At 48.2% G+C, this 16,619-nt stretch overlaps 1 protein-coding gene across 9 annotated transcripts in view; it reads right to left on the reverse strand.

Annotated features, from left to right (window-relative positions):
• The window catches only part of MTSS1 (MTSS I-BAR domain containing 1), a 137,988-nt gene that overhangs the window by 13,582 nt on the left and 107,787 nt on the right, over positions 1 to 16,619 (reverse strand). For all 9 annotated transcript variants that reach the window (XM_084750695.1, XM_084750690.1, XM_084750692.1 and 6 more), the window contains exons 4-8: positions 14,873 to 14,957; positions 12,674 to 12,765; positions 10,065 to 10,139; positions 2,588 to 2,745; positions 1,263 to 1,370 (exon numbers count right to left, since the gene is read on the reverse strand). In XM_084750695.1, the coding sequence (XP_084606821.1) occupies positions 1,263 to 1,370; positions 2,588 to 2,745; positions 10,065 to 10,139; positions 12,674 to 12,765; positions 14,873 to 14,957 (518 nt within the window). The remainder of the gene's footprint in view (positions 1 to 1,262; positions 1,371 to 2,587; positions 2,746 to 10,064; positions 10,140 to 12,673; positions 12,766 to 14,872; positions 14,958 to 16,619) is intronic.

The raw sequence follows: 16,619 nt of genomic DNA on the forward strand, positions 1-16,619 counted from the left end.
GATGTTCAGCAGTCACCTGTGCCCTGTTTGGCCAGGGCTAGAAGCACGAGGACCTCACAGAATCAAAAGTAACCCAATCGTATCACAATTATTTCTGTGTGTCTCCCTTGTGACAAAGAGCCATTGAGAATAAGGTCCACCTCTTGCTCATTTTAAGAGGCACTCCACGAACGTCTACTTATTGAGTCAACGCGTACTCGAGTCTAACAGAAAAATTTCATAGACAGAAAACCACAAAGCTTCCAAATGGATCTTTCTGAGCTGGCTGTCCATGCAGACAGTAAGAACGGCACGCAAAGGGCTGAGATCAGCATATGATTCATCAATTGTTCCCCCAACCATGCTCTGTCCACTTGACACAGTATTAATGTCACACACACTAAGTGAGTAAAGCACTGTAAAATATGTCATCTCGGCCCAGATGGGAAAGGCTCTCATAAACGACCCCATCAGCTCCACAGAGGATTGCAAATCGTGACAACAGACTAACATGATGCCAGCTTCCTTTGATAGCTCATGCCTGCAGAGTGGGTGAGCATAGGACCAGGTCGGTCATGGACCGCCTGACTCAAATCCTTGGCTCGTCACTTACTAAGAGTGGTGGCCTTGGCTAAGTGCCTTCGTCTCTCAGCGCCTCACCATCATTCCATACAAAACAGGCCTAATAGTAAAGGTGAACTAAGGTGGTTCATGTCGGGCTTTAGACTCAGGACAAGCGGCTGGGGTGCCTATTTAACAGAATCAAAGCAGACCTGGCCTCTGGATTCTCCCAGCATCCCTCAGTCCCTACCTGTCAGCCATACCCCTGCCCTCTGCCCGGAACTTTTCAGCCCAGGGGCTGGGCTTCCCCCTCCCCCAGAGGCTCTTCCCTACAGAATACAGACATTTTGGGGGTCTCTCTTTCTCTCCCTTCACCCAATAATATACCCTCTTTTCTTTCTTTCTCCCCCCTACCCCCAGCCCCCATCTCCCTGTCTGCATGGCGACTTCCCTGGCCTCATTCCCTGGGACCAGTGAACCCGCCTGAGAGCTTTCATACTCTTAATCCGGCTTGAATTGGCTGATTTCATGGGCAGAGAAGACCAGAAAGGATGTTAACAGAGCACAACCCAGCGGCTCGCCAGTGACTGGCACATGTGAGAATGCAAGAACGTGGTGACAGACGGGTAGAGTCTCAGATAGGGAGGATGCCACAAGGAGGACCAGAGCCCTGAACTCAGTATCTCTGACTTGTCCCTGACCATCTGGTCCACACTTCCTACCTGTTCACTTGAGGAGGGCAGCTTGTGAGGGTCCATGGTCAAGCTCTTCAGGTCTTCCGAGATGGTCTGAAGGTGGGTAATCTCCCCTAACATGGAAATCTCTTCCTCCTGGAGGGAAGCAATTTGTGCGCGTCACCGTGTGGAGTCCCTCCCTCTCTTGTTCCAACTACTTGTGTGTGGGTCGCTGCATGCATGACCTTTCAACCTTTCGCGAAAGGCGTCTGTGACAGGGATCTAAGCTGCAGGTGACACGTGCACTTTCTTTTTGCAAAGAGAAGGGGGAAAAGGTAGTAATGAAGTGACCTGTGTGCTGGGGACAGTGGAGGGACACAGAGCATCCTCAGAGTGCCTGGGCACTTCCAGGCCTACAGAGTTCCTGGTCTGCCCATAGCGGTTTCAGGGATCCTTCCATGGGCTCAGGTAGCCCTTGATGACTGATGACTTAGGGTTACTTGGGTGCAGATCTTCTTGACCAGTCCAAGTATGTTCAATAGAGTTAACTATCGCCCTTTCTTGCCCCCTGCCCCATCTTAGTAACTGGCAAGTGGGATGGCAGCAAGGACTACAAACTTTTCAGTCACCCTCCCAAGTGTCAGCAGGGACTGCAGGCCCCGGTACAGACCGAGGGAACAACTCAAATCTGAGAGTTCCGCTGGGGTGGAGCCTTCCGGCAGCCTCCACCAGGTATGGCTACTGCAAACCCAGTCGCAGCATGCACATGATTTACTTAGACATTAGGAGGGGGTTTATCCACTGAGGTGCTTCCTGGGGGCTTAGGACACAGATGCATGGGGTGCCGGGCTTAGAGTTTTAGATACTGTCTACTCTACAGTGCACCTCAGAATGTTCGTATCCAGTCGACTGGCGCTGCCGACCTGCAACTCCACTTTAAAAGCCTTTAAAAATATGTTTTTGTGTATTTGTTTGCTTGTTTTTTTTTTTCTGAGAGGTGGGAGTGTTGAGAACACATCTCACTCTGTAGCTGTAGGTAGCCTAGAACATACAATACAAGCCCGGCTTGCCTAAAATTCACAGCATTCCCCTTGTGTCATCTCCCCCAAAGCGCTGGGATTACGGGCTTGTGCTGCCGTGCCCAGGGACACTAAAGCTCCTTCAATCAGTGGGAAGAAACAGTAGGAGATGTGCTGCTAAGAACTGTGAGGCACGTTGCGTGGATGTGAGCAACTCAACTCCCCAAGGAGCATCTGGTGTGTGGACGCCATGGTGATTCCTGACAGCAGTAGGAGGCCCGGGGTGGGGGTGGGGGGGATGGGGGGGCTCCATGCTACATGGTCCAAACCTTCTAGAAGCTTCCATCAACTTACAATCACTGGCCGCAGCATAGAGACAAAGGTGCAGAACCGACCACGTTCTTCAATCAGCGCTCTGCGCACGGCCTGCTTTTCTGTCTCTTCCAACAGGAGATACTTATCACTGACGTCCTGGAGGGCGCTGTCCAACTGAGGCTGAATGTCACCTCTCCCTGTGAGCAGAGCAGAGGTCACAAGGTCAGCTGCTAGAACAATACTCCCTTTCTCTGAGGCCCTTACTAGAGGCGAAGACATCCCTTTTCCGGGACTTAAAAACACCGCTAAGTCATGGCTCTCAAAAGACTGAAAGCGGCTGCTGCTCTAGGAGCATCTATTTCCAATTTCTAACGTCTGAAGGGCTTATGTGTATGGCAGATTAGTGACCAAGGAGCATCCCTTGGGATGACTTCCTGGCTTGCATCCTTGCCTCATGCGACCCTGCAGAGGCCCTGTGCCAGCACACCCTCGGGACACACAGCAACAGCGTTCTTTTCTTTAGAGTCTGGAAGAGGCTTGGGATGAGGACCAAGGTGAGAGGCTAGGGATGTTTCCAAAAATGGATGCAGGCTGGCTTTGTCAGGTCCACCTCAATCAAAGAGCCTCTGTTCAGAGCAGAGGTTTCAGTCCCTGAAGACAAAGGTGGGTTATATTCAGCTCCTGGACCCGGGACCTGACAATCCTTGGCAGTGTGTCTAACTCCCTAGTGGAGGACTCTAATGCACTTCCTGTAGGAGGAGCATGGTAACCCGAGGTCTGTCCTCAGGTCTTTGCTGGTGACAAAATGAAGGACAAAGCTATACTCAGCAGACCCCTATTATTTACTTATTTGGCTACACCACCAGATCCTACTTAAACAGACAACATTTTACCATTTCAGACAAGGCAGTAAGAAATTAAACAACTGTGGGACGGGAATAGCTGTCTGTGTAAATAAAGCTTTATTAGAACACAGTCATCTCCACTCATTTACCTGCCAGCTGCATCTTCTCCAGCTGCCTATGTGGCCGGGAGACCAAGAATATTTGGCCTTCTGCTGCACTAGGAGATAAATGTGACAGGCAGGTACCAAGTGCAGAGGAGCAGATGGTGTGGTCCGACCCGTTGATGGGGACACCAGCTCTTAAGCCTCCATGCTGGGCTTTCGGCAAATAGGCTTTTGTACACCCAAGCCAGAGAAATGTCTAAGCTCCTTCAGGGCAACGGTTTGGCTTTTCCCTGACAGCCCTCAGGGTATCTATGTGTGCATACAGCAAGTGCTCCCTAAGTACTCGCTTCGTAATGGAAGTGGAAGAGGCTTTAGCGTTTATCCCAGCTGTTCATATTGATGAGGAGGTCAAAGCTTAAGAGAAGTTAAAGGTTTCATCCATGGTAGAGATCGGGGATACGGACCACACAGCCCAACTCCCTTAGCGCTCAGCCTAGCCTCTCCGTCCGTGCTCTCAGGCTGTTGTGAGGAGTTCAACTGCCGTGTAGGAAACTGTTGAACCAATTGTCATAGCTGCCTCCTTATGAACAACACGTAAAACAGCAGATGTACCGCATCACTTCGTGCAGAGGATGACAAGGTCGGGCAAGCCTGCCTCGGCTGTAAGACTATTGTCCTATACTTTCTCTCATAAGCCGATGAGGAAGCTGAATCTGGACCAATAAGCTTAACAGAACGTCATAAAACTCTAGAGTTAATAAAAGTCTTAGAGAAAAGCAGCCACATTTTAGTAAGGAAGAGCCATCTGTACAAGGAAGTCCTAAATTAGTGCATTATGGGAAAATCAGATACAGTCAAAGCCCACCCCTGAAAATGCTTTGGATCAACAGCTAGCTCAATACACAATTCTGTATATAAATAACCCTCACTAGCTCAAGAAAGTATGCAACACAAGGTATATATAATGTATATAACGTATAGGAGCTAAGAACGTATGTGGCCGCCACCCAACAGTCACCTTATGTATCAAACCTGCTTCGTGAGAAACTTCTAACAGTCTTGGGGTGACCCACTCACCCAGTCTTCCACTTAGTCACTCCCTATCCTTCCAGAATCTCCCACATCTTTAATTTCTTCATTCAGCATGAAAGGCACGAGCCACACACACAACCTCCTGAACTACTGGTCTTAACGGTGAAATGCCGAGCTGGGTGAACAGACCCATGCATGCTGAGTATGGCCATCACACAGCCCACTGCCAGCCAGGCTCTGGGGCTCGTGAACACTGGCTCTTCCGCTCTAGGCTGTAGGATGATGCAGCCCAGGGCAGGGATGCAGCGGCCCATCCCTAGTCTCTCAGTCTCCTCTATGCTGTCTTAATAACAAAACACATCAGAGCAGAATGTTCATACCTTGGGAGTGGGGGATGGGGGGGTGGGAGGAGCCGGAGCATGCTGGAAGAGAGTGCAGATCTGTATGTGGTTTTTGACCAAACACACTTGGGAATGTTCTGATTACAGGGGAAAAAATCTATTTTTAATATTTTAAAGATTCACTTATTTTAGTTGTATGTGTATGAGGATTTTGCCATACATGTGCAGTACCCATTTCTGCCAGAAGAGGGCTTCAGAACCCCTGGGAGCAGAGGTACTGTTACCGGTGACTGATGTGAGCTGCCTTGTGGGTGCTGGAAACAGAGCCCATGGCCTCTGCTGACCCATCTCTCCAGCTTCTAGAGAAGAAAACCTTTAAATAACAGACTAGGGATGGGGAGATGGTGCCGGGATTAAAGTGCTTGTCGCACAAGCCAGAAGATCAGTGTTCAAATCCCCAGTAGGCCACACCAATGGGGAGTGTGTTTACCAATCCACTTCTAGTCCCATCCTGAGAAAGTGGAGACAGGATCCCGGGCAAGCGGTCTAGTGGGACAAACCGAATGGACTAGAATGTTCTAGCTCTGCGATTGACCGAGGGCCCCTGCTTCAAAAGAGTAAGAGCAATTTTCAGAAAGAGTCCCGAAGTCAACCTCTAGTCTCTTCATACACATGTACCTGTATATATATGAAAATAAGAAAAAAGCCTATAATCCTAACATAAAACTGCCTCTTTACTTCCTGTCACAAGTTGTAATGCATGTGTCTACTTGTAATTACCAACAGCCTTTTGTTCCAGGTGTGTTGGTGTGGGCCTGAAATCCTAGCACTCATCAAGAGTCGAAGGCCAAAAGATGGTGAGTTTAAGTCAACCCGAGTTACATATTGAGACCTTATCTCAAAAGAAAAAAAAAAAAAAAAGAAGAAGAAAAAATATGCTTTAAAAATAATGTGTATATCTAAGAAAGCAAAGTGAGTATATGATCGAGTTGGTAAATATATATACATATATATTACTCTATGATTACAGTGAACCTATTTTAAATATGTATTATGTTATAATTAGAGGACTTTAAAATTATAGCATTCTAAAATAAGTATATAAGTATAAGCTGTGAAGATTGCTCTAATTATGGCTACAGCAGGAACATTTCTATTTAGGATGCATCATACCAAAACACAATGATTATTTCTTTAAATTCTCTAACACACCATATAATTATATTTATTTTATACACAATATATATTAAATATTTATATACATGTGTATACATACATATATATTATAAATTGTTTCAAGTCCCAGTTGGATATACTGATTTTAGAATACATCTTTGAGCTCCACAAATCCTGGACTTCACCACACCTGTCTCTTGGTATCCCCAGAACACTGGCTGTAGCACCACCACCACCTGTATATGCCTAAGTCCCTATGTCTGCAGTGATTAGACAGCCATTGTCCCACATACTTTATGTCACCTCTGGATCACATGTCATACCTGATACACAGTGCGTGTTGTAGCAATAGCTAGTACGTGTAGTGCTCTGAACAGGTATGGCCCCCATAGACTCCTGTGCTTGAATGGGCAGTGGCATTATTAGGAGGTGTGGCCTTGCTGGAGGAAGTGTGCCACTGTGGGGGCGGGGCTTTGAGGTCTCCTATGCTCAAGCTCCACCTAGCGTGGCAGAGTCTCCTGCAGCCTGCAGACCAAGGCAGACATTAGTAGGTTTTCCACAGGCAAACTGGAACGCTGTGGCCTGCAGGGAACCGCAGCCACCACTGCTGGGTTACTAGCTGGGCTCTACCTCCTCTGTCAGAAACCCACACCCACTGTGCCCTCCCAACCACAGCGCCTGATGACGTCAGGAACTCAACACTCTGGGCCAAAGCAGCCAGCCCACAAAGCCAGGCGGTCTGGTGTTACCTGGGACTGCCCATCCCCCACGCTGCAGCCCACAATGGACATAGGAAGCTCAGAGTAGCAAGGGGCCTTGAAGAAGAATAACCCAGGCCAGAGCAGCTGCTAGGTGCTAGCAAAAATGGCCAAGGGCCTTTTCTTTTTCCTGAGACAGATACTGAAGAAGCCACTAGAATCAATCCTACAGACTTGCCATCCGCCCTGACACATAAACGGTGAACTTTATCCTGACACTTACTCCTGACGCCTACGCTCTCAAAAAGAGAGCCACCCTTACCATCCTGTACAAGTCATCACCCGCTCCCCGTGCACTTTGACGGTAACAAGACGATGCGCCTAGAAATGAGAAGGAATGCTTACACGGGAGAGCCCACTTACAGCGTCTGTGATGGAAAACACCGAAATACTTTTAGATTAATAATCACCAAGCTCATATAAAAAGAAAGCTGAATTTTTTTAATGTGGTAAACGATTCGGTTTGCAGAGTAAGAAGTGGGAGACCCAAGCTGTTTACAAGCCACATCCTGTACGAAGTGTCTACCTCTGCCAAAGACGAGGCTACTGCCAGGCTCATCTGCCTGAAGGCACAGCCTTTGGATGGAACATGAGAAATACCAGATCACAGATCGGTTTCTGGGAAACATGTAATGGAAAGCTGAAAAACAGAACCCCAAACAACTCTTAAGATCCCCCCCATCCTCAAACGATGGCTTTCCCATCCTGTTCTCCAGTCAGACACCTCCTAGGAGAGCACCCCAAAATCCCAACAGGATGGTGACCCTAGGGCCTTCTGGAAGGCTGTACCACCCCCAAACATACAACTGGAAGTCTAAAAAAGATACTTAGGTATCTTAAGGGCAGGATGATAAATAAATCAAGCGGTGTTGATTGTCCTTGAAGTAACTAGAAAGTCACTCAGAACGCTGCAAGTAGCTGGCCCCACTGGTTCTGAGGGCACCAGCTCAGGATCGGGAAAAGGGGACGAGGTTAGGACTTCAAAGGCAGACCTTAGAACCCACTGATCACAACCTCCACTCTCTCAGCCTCAGGCCCAAACGCCCCAAGAAAGCTCACCATCCGCTGCCAATTATTCCCAAGGCCCGAGGCCAGGCGCAGATCATATTTGGTGCAGCCCAGCATCCTGAGTCCCCCCCCCCCGCCCCCCGAAACATCCTCTGTAGCCTCGATGTGTAGCTCATTAGTGCCCAGGCAACCTGCACCAGCACCAGGCAGATCTAATTGCTACAGCTTCCTCTAATGGTGTACTGTGACCGAGCCATCAGGCTGTACCCAGAAGTCCAAATTCTGCTAATTGGACAACGCCAGGGACTTTGAGTGACAGGCAAAACCCTCTCAGCTCCATGCAGGGCTTAGATAAAATGGATTGTCTCTACATCCGGGAACTTGAGGCCTCTGACAAGAGACTTGTAAAGAGCTGAGGGGAAACAGCAACTTCTTCCTTTATCCTTCTCAACAGGTTCCCCAAACCTTCTCTAAGCCTAAGCACTGAACCTCGACCACCTCTTCACGCCCATTTTCACTCTGACTTCAGAGCTGCCAGCCAGAAGGGCAGTCTGTTCTTCTAGGAGCCTCAGAGGGATGGAATGTGGTAGTAGCTTCATCCATGTTTCCCTGTAGACTCGTGAAACTGATGCAGGCTACAAGCCCTATTGATTGTCAAATGCCAGCTCCCAGGTGCCCACCCGAGAGGGAATGTGAAGTTGAGATACACAAGCCCTGCAACACACATCCCAGGCAAACTACAGCAGCGAAAAAGGACAGAAAATCTGAGTGTCTCTGAAACTGCACTGCACTCTTCTTGAAATGGGCGTAGGGTATTTGTGAGAACTGAAGGGAAAGAGAAAAAAAAAAAAAGAGCAAAAGCTTATAAAGCTCTAACAATCACCACCTACCCCTGGCCTCCACCAAGCTCACCTCTTGGAATGTTTTCATTCCAAATCACTGCTTGTTGAGCAAAGAGCAAATTGGGGACTGGGGTTCTCGCCCTACAAAGGTTGCCTTGAACAAAGCGTAAGCTCACTATCTCTGTCAGAAGAGCCCCATTTCACCAGCTGAGATACAGCAACATCATCAATAACAAAGGGGTAACAAGAACTGCTGCTTTCGCCTACTCGAGAGAAATTTTCCGTATTTTCAGACTCCGGGCAATGCCACGCATGCTTTCGATGTAGACGCGGCTAGCCCTTTTCTCTTCCCAGCCAATCTGGAGAGGTAAAGACGGCTTCTGAATGTGGCACGGGCACCGGTTTGCCGTGGCGAACTGGAGACAGGTAGGGAAGAGACAGCGGATGTGGGCCTGGCTTCCCTTGTGGTGAATGCTTACACTTCACCCTTATGAATGCACTTTAATTACCAAGAAGAGACTTGGTACCCTATGAGCATATACAGGGGGAGGGAATCCCCCTCAGGAACAGTCATAGGGGAGGGGAATAAGGGGGAAATGGGAGGGAGGGAAGAATGGGAGGATACAAGGGATGGGATAACCATTGAGATGTAACAAGAATAAATTAAGAAAAAGAAAAAAGAAAAAAATGAATGCACTTAAAAAAAAATCCCATACACAGCAAATGCAAAGCCTCTAGGCTCCCACTGCATTCAGAAGACTCAGTAGAAGATGCCAGAGTTGTAGGCTGTGAAAGATGGAGGAAGAGGACATTGTTTCTGCAATAATGACTAGAGAGCATTTGCATAAAAGCTCCTCTGCTCTATCTCAGGGCTCCCAAGAACTTTTATTATTATCACAAAGCACAGTAGGTGAAAAACTGCCTGATTTTAAAGACAGAGGTAGGGGAAACACACAGACTACCTACCTGGCAGGGGCTTAGCACTCATCCATGTCCTGCACTTTTAAGAGCTTTAGTGCAGGGACTGAAAGATGGCTCAGCAGTTAAGAGCACTGCCTGCTCTTCCAGAGGACCTGGGTTCGATTCCCAGCACTGACATGGCAGCTCACACCTGTCTGTAAACTACAGTTCCAGGGGATCTAATGCCCCCTTCTGGTCTCCATGGGTACCATACCCACACGTGGTGCACAGACGTACATGAAGGCAAAACACCAATGCACATAAAATAATAAAGTAATTGGAAAAAAAAAAACAACTTTAATTCAGGTGGGCGGGGCTGGCTCCATCCTTCTTCAGGCCCACACTATCTAAGCAGGCCTATGTATCATACAGCTTCCGGTTCAGGCTCACACATGCGCACACGTTCGCCAACGCTCGAAGCTACAGCATCACCGCAGACTTTTCAGTTACCTTTTTTTGCCTTCTTCTGCAGCTTCAATGTGTCGGAGGACTTCTTTTTTATCTCTTGGCGAGCTTTCTTATATTCTAAGAGAAAGCAGAATATTGAATCATTTTACCACTCTGCTCAATCCATATCCTAGAAAGCACAATCTCAGACACACCGCGAACAGCTATCTCCAAACGCACAGCGATAAAAGTCACAGTGACATTTCACAACAAAAAGGAGCTGTTTACGTGACAAGCAAGGAAACACACTGCAGCCTTTCCCTGTCCTGCCTACACCAAGAAAAGATGCCAGTGGGGACTGTTTCAGTTAATACACTCGAGCATGCGGGGACACACACACACACACACAGTGTATGTACTCCTGCAAATACTCTTGGTGGAGCAGGGAGCCTGTACAGGGAGTGCTGAGGTGTGGATCTACTCTTGGCGGCTTTCCGTTCTTGTCGGAATTTCCTCCCCCCTTCGAGGCCTCTCTGAAGGGCTCCCTCACTATCTAGCTCACCACTGCCCCGCATTCACTGCCCAGTGACAGGATGCCCTTCAAAGGGGACTCTGCTTTCTAATTCCTCAACCTATTGTGCTGACTACAGCACCATGGAACTTGCTCCCTCCCCCTCCCCCCAGCCTAACCCTCCCTGCGATGTCCACGCCCCCTAGGACAGTAATGGGCCTGGTCTCTTCCACACCCTGAGATGAGGGGTCGTGTAGCACATGAGGCCACTGACTGTAAAGTGGAGGAAGTACTGTCTCATTGTGCCTGGGGGGTTGGTACTCTGAGCCCCTGTGGCCTGTCAGGACAGAGGCCACCTCACAGACACTCGGAGACTGACAAAGGGTCTAAATTTGTCCTTGAGCCCAAGCTGTCTGTTTCATTGGGAATGGTGTTAAGGAAAAAGGGTGTTTGTCTGCATGTACTTGGGATGGGCAGGAAGGGAAATACTGGGTGTCAATCACGGGACTTTGCCTTACTGTAACAGGTCAAGCAGAACTCTGGCTACTCTCTCCCTATGATGGGGCTCAGAAAAACCGCCTGTAGACAAGCCTTACACATCAGTTTTCATGTCTTTTTCACAGTTAGCGCTGCCATGCCCCTAGTGAACAAATCAGACGTAAACTACCAATTCCCGTTCCACATGAAAGAAACAGCCAGACATTTCTACTTTCTTTCACCAGCTGAAACTGTGGCCGGACAGGTGAGAGCTCCGGAGGTGACAACCAAGGACCTGCTGAACACGCTGTGGTAAAATAAGTCCTCCTGCTTTGCCCACGTCCTTGATGGCGCGTGAGAAGCCGAACACTTAAGTACTGTTTCAAACACAGGAGCAAGACCACAGACTGCAAACGTGGTTCAGCAAATAAAACCATTTAGCTGCTCTTCCAGGGACCCAGGGTGAATTCCCAGCACCTACACGGCGGCTCGCAACGTTAACTCCTCCGTGCACACAGCCTTCATTATTTGACGTCATCATTGCTTCCAAATGCTCCACTCAAGCTCGCGGATGTCCTTCAGTAATATGGCTCAGGAAAAAAAAAAAAAAGAGTGCACATGCCCCCTAGAGCCTATTGCCAGCTGCAGAGGACAAGTACCTAAAGTCATTGAGATGCATCTCCATGTGTTCCGTGGCACCCATGAGCACACAGACACGGAACACAGGGGGGACCCAATGACTCTGGGTGCCTGAGCGAGAAGGATAAGTAATCTGGATGGATGCAAGTTCCCCGTGGCTATAGGCAGCACCCGGGCGTGTGGACTAATCTTCACTGTTGAGCCTAAAGTAAGCAAAAGCAGCTAACCCCTGGCACCAGAGAGCAGCCCTGCCTTGCCTCGGGAGCCGCTTTACACGGTGCGCCCACACTCCCCAAACACAGGCTGTCTCTTGTCGTGGGACCCCGTTAGTTCCTGTGTCAGTAGATAAGACACCCAGTAAGCAGAGAACCTCAGAATTAGCCTTCTGCTGTGGCACAACTTTGGAAGGCCGAGGCAGGAGAATCATTTGAGCTCAGGAGCTGCCTAGGCAATGCAGTGAGACCGCATCTCAAAACCAATCCACCAAAGAACCAGACTGATCTAACGCAGGCACGAGGTCTTACTATGCCACCATCCTATAGGCCTGTGTGACAGGAACACAACACGCCGTCACTGGGCAGTTATCTGCGCTCTTTCCTCCGCGGATAACATGCAGCTCCATCTCATGCCACGGAAAACAGTCCACGAAGACTTGCGTCCAACACAATACGTAAAGAGAACGGCCAGTAAAGGCAGGTGACCCGATGTCTGTCCATGTCGTGACGGTCCAGGCCTTCGGAATGTTCTGAAATGGTCTAAGTATGCGTGCTTGGCACTGAACCCACCACTGCAGTTCAAGTTAAATTTGGTGACCACAGAAATCACAGAGCACCTAGACAGTGCTCATGCCAGACAAACAGCCCCAGTCTTGCAGTGAGAACACTTGGGACCCCACATCCCCTGAAGCTGAAAAGCCTACAAGACAAAGGAAAGACAGAAAGGGCTCTGAGCTAGGTTGGTGACTCAGAAAAGCCAGTGGCACCAGGCCTGTGGCACCTGCCACAGCAACGGCCACGGCTGCCATGCTCTGGGCCTCTTGCTGTACCTTTTGCGTGGTCCTTGTCCAGCTGGTTGGCTACTTTCTTCCACTCCTCCATCTGTTCTTGCAGTGGGTTTATCAGGCAATCAATCAAAGCACTTTGGCCAAAAGATAAAGGAAAGGAAAGATTAAACAGCTACTTCCTGCTCTCAAGATGCATGTTGGGCACGGTGGGTGTGGTAGCACTCCCTGTAACCAATTCTAGGACCTCAGGGATGAAACTCAAGGATCCGCAGTTTGAGGGCAGCCTAAATTACATGGCAAGATGCTACAATGCTACAGTGGATTTACACTTAGTGGTCGAATCATTTCCTTGAACCAAGTAAGGGCAGCATAATGAACCACCACTGCCTCAGAAGTTGCAGCTTCAGAAAGGCCTTGGTCTCAAGATGACTTCTGACGACTATTAAGGAGTTATAAGTATAAGCTGGGGTGATGGCACTTGCCTTGACACCATTGGTCCCAGCAACTGAGATGCAGAGGCAGGTGGATCTCTGTGAGTTCCCAGGCCAACCTGGTCCACACAGTGAGTTCCAGGCCAGCCAGAGATATCTAGTGAGACCCTGTCTCAAAAAAGCAAGTTAAAATAAAATATAAAACCCACCACCATTGGTTTTACAATTAAGCTTAGTCGTTTAGGGGTTAAGATGTTTTGTAGGTCTAGAGAGATGTTTTAAGTTGATAGAGATGAGATATTACAGATATTGATTTATATTCAGAATTTTAGACTCACCAAGATAGGAAAGATGTTGTCTTCAAGGTTGCCAAATACAAATAGCCAAAACTCTACGAATGTAACAGTCATATAATTCCTGATTGTTTCATGGCTCTTCTTGCTATAGGTAATTTATTGTATATATGTGTAATAATATGTATATGTAAAAAAACTGTGATAGTCTATGATGGGACACTATCTAAGGATTATGACAATAAGATTCTCAGTCTCTCTGTGGACTGTGGTTATGGATTAAAGTCATTTTTATGTAAAAATTAGTTAATTACTTAATTAATAAAACATAGCAAAACAAAAGTAAAAAAAGAAAAGAGAAAAAAGAATCATAAATGATCTTACAGACAAAAAGAAGATTGTAACAAACACTGAATAGTCAGGTATTTGAAGCATAATGGAATTTATATGATAAATTTGGATTATATTGGGTTTAAATTAGATGGTTTAAACCATATTTTAAATCAAAATATAGCATTAAACAAGTTATAGGGAACATATCGCACATGACATGTTTTGAAAAGACCAGGGGGAAAAAAACCACCCACCACCAAAAAGGACAAGACATGCCTAGCTGGAGTAACACCCCCTCCCATCTGCTGTGCTGTCTTCCAGCCACATTAAAAGCCAGGCTGCAGAAACCTAGGGTCATCCCTCTGGACATACAGTAGGAACCAGCAAGAGGCAGAGCCACCACAGCTTAGCTTTGAGCCTTCTAAACTCAGGGGATGGGAAAAGCGTTACTATCTTTTTAACCCCAAGGTGCCGGCTGGCACTCGGGACCTGAAGCCATAAAGACAGTAACCGCACAACCCGGACACGGAAAAAGATGGAAGCGAGCCGGAACATTCTCAAGCTGCAAGTGCCAGTTTGTAATCGATGGTGGGAAAGAAAAGCCAGGTTGCACCCTAGTACTCTGTGCAGCGCCTCCAAGAGAATGGCAGGGCGATTATGATGATCTGCTCAGGACATAAGGGCCATCTGTATTTGACTGGTGACTCCAAGTCCCCGAGCCAGCCACTGCCATTTCACCCTACGCTGCATGTCTGATAACAGACACTGCTCCCTTTTGGTGGTTCTGCAGTCAGCACGTGGGCAGTGGGGCAGGCATATCTGACTCCTTCCAGGACGTTCCTGTGGGGAGGGGACCTCAGCAGTGTGTACCATCTCCACAACTGGTGGTCGATAAGACCAGTGTGTGAGGGTGGGGGTGGGGGGGAGACACATGAGTGCTCGGAAGGCAAGTGCAGGCCCCTGAGGGCAGGGCTGGCTCTTCACTGCGACCCCAGCACTAGCCCCATCCCTAGCACACAGCAGATACCCAGCTTATTCAGTGAATGAGCAGTAGGGGAAAGAGCAGGTTGACAGGTTATAGGGACCGAAGTAGTACTGGCAGACGGGTGCCAGAAAGCGAGGAATGCCACGCTACTGCGCCCCTGGCCTCGCCCTCTGGAATAGGGGCGGAGGATGCTCCTCACCTGGAGAACTGCCTCAGCTTGGCCTCGATGCTTCTGTGCCGCATGCACATTCTGGTGAGTGCTGAGCCGATCTCCCGGGTACCACCTGGGAAAGCAAAGCGGGACCAGTTGAGGGACGGTGGACGAGCAGGAATCCAAGACCAAACACAGGCCAGGTGTCATGGCAGCCAAGTCACTGCCTTCAGAACTTCTCATTGCGCGTGCATGTGTATACAAATGCACAGACATAAATCTACATGATGTGGCATGTTTGCATATCACCAGAATTAAGGTTACTCTTACTGTAATCCTATGTAGCCAGGTGGTGGTGCAAGCCTTGAATTCCAGCACTCGGGAGGCAGAGATAGGCAGATCGCTGTGAGTTCAAGGCCAGCCTGGTCTACAAAGTTAGTCCAGGGCAGTCAAGGCTACACAGAGAAACCCTGTCTCAAACAAAACAAAACAAAAACAACAAAAATCCTATGTAACTGTTTCTAAGCTAAGCTTCCCTGTTCATTTTGTACTGTTGGTTGTGAGACAGAGATCAAGGCTGGTGACCTGAATTCAACACATGGTAGAAGGAGGGAAAGGACTCTTGGAAATTGCCCCCCCCCCTCTCTCTCACACACACACACACACACACACACACAAATATACTTCTCATAAAAGATAACCAACGTAGTATCTGACCAGGAAAGATTGAAGAGCCCCATCCAGCCCAGACAATCCCCAGGCTTGTCTTGGGATAGTTAAGGGCCACGCCAGCCCATTGTTTCAGGGTACGAGTAATTATTCAGTAAAACTACAGCGAAGTGAAGTCACGGAATATTTTTAATTGGACACTGGTGACCGAGGTCTCAGAGTTCAGCAAATGAGGAGGAGGCTAAGGCCTGGTTTGATTTTCCCCGAGATGCTTGCCGTCGCGTCCCTTCAGGCGCACCCTTCCTAAGTAAGATCAGTTCTGAAGCTCCGTTCCTCCCCGCTGCTGGAAAGTTTCTCGAGTCAGTATTTACTGGGATGTGTGGAGAACAAATTGCAGCCTCAGATCAGAACTGCATACGGACCCCGGAAGGCACAGTCAAAACCGTTAGGAAAGCACAAACGTGTAGCTTGTGAAACTGGGGAAAGTATCAAATAAAACAGTGTTTCCTAACCAACAAAACCCTCCAGAGAAAGCCACAGGAATTTATGGCAGGTTTAACCAAGGCACCAGGCTTATGAAAACACACGGCATTGTATGTGTTACATGTTCTTTTGTCCTCTCTGTGTTACATATTTTTTTGTTCTCTCTGCAGAATGTTTGTCTGCTGGTTCAGTTCCCCTTGTTTTCCATTTTATTTTCCAAACTAAGAGCTCTCTATAAGCAGGTAACAATAAAACAGTGGCTACCAAAGAGTAATGGTGCAGCTGGGCATGGTGGCACAAGCCGTTTGCTCTCAAGGAGGATAAGGCAAGTGGTCTATTGTGAGTTCATAGACAGCTGACACTACCCCTACATGAACAAACGAAGGAACGAACGAACGAACGAGCGAGCGAGCCAATGAATGAACAATAAGTAGCATTCCTACCTGGGAAGCGGAAGCCAGCAGATCCTGTGAGCTATGGGCCAGCCTGTCTTAAAAAAAATTAGTATTTCTATATACCTTTTTGTCCCCAAAAGGCTACTTTTTCAGGGGCCTCACCCAGTCTTCTTAGTTGGAGCCTCTGGTAATAATACTATGGACACTTGTTGTGGGGCTGTCCTGTGTACTGTCAGCTAGCAAGCCCT

The sequence above is a fragment of the Acomys minous genome (assembly GCF_964271855.1).
Source record: "Acomys minous genome assembly, chromosome: 12".
Classification (NCBI taxonomy): Eukaryota; Metazoa; Chordata; class Mammalia; order Rodentia; family Muridae; genus Acomys; species Acomys minous.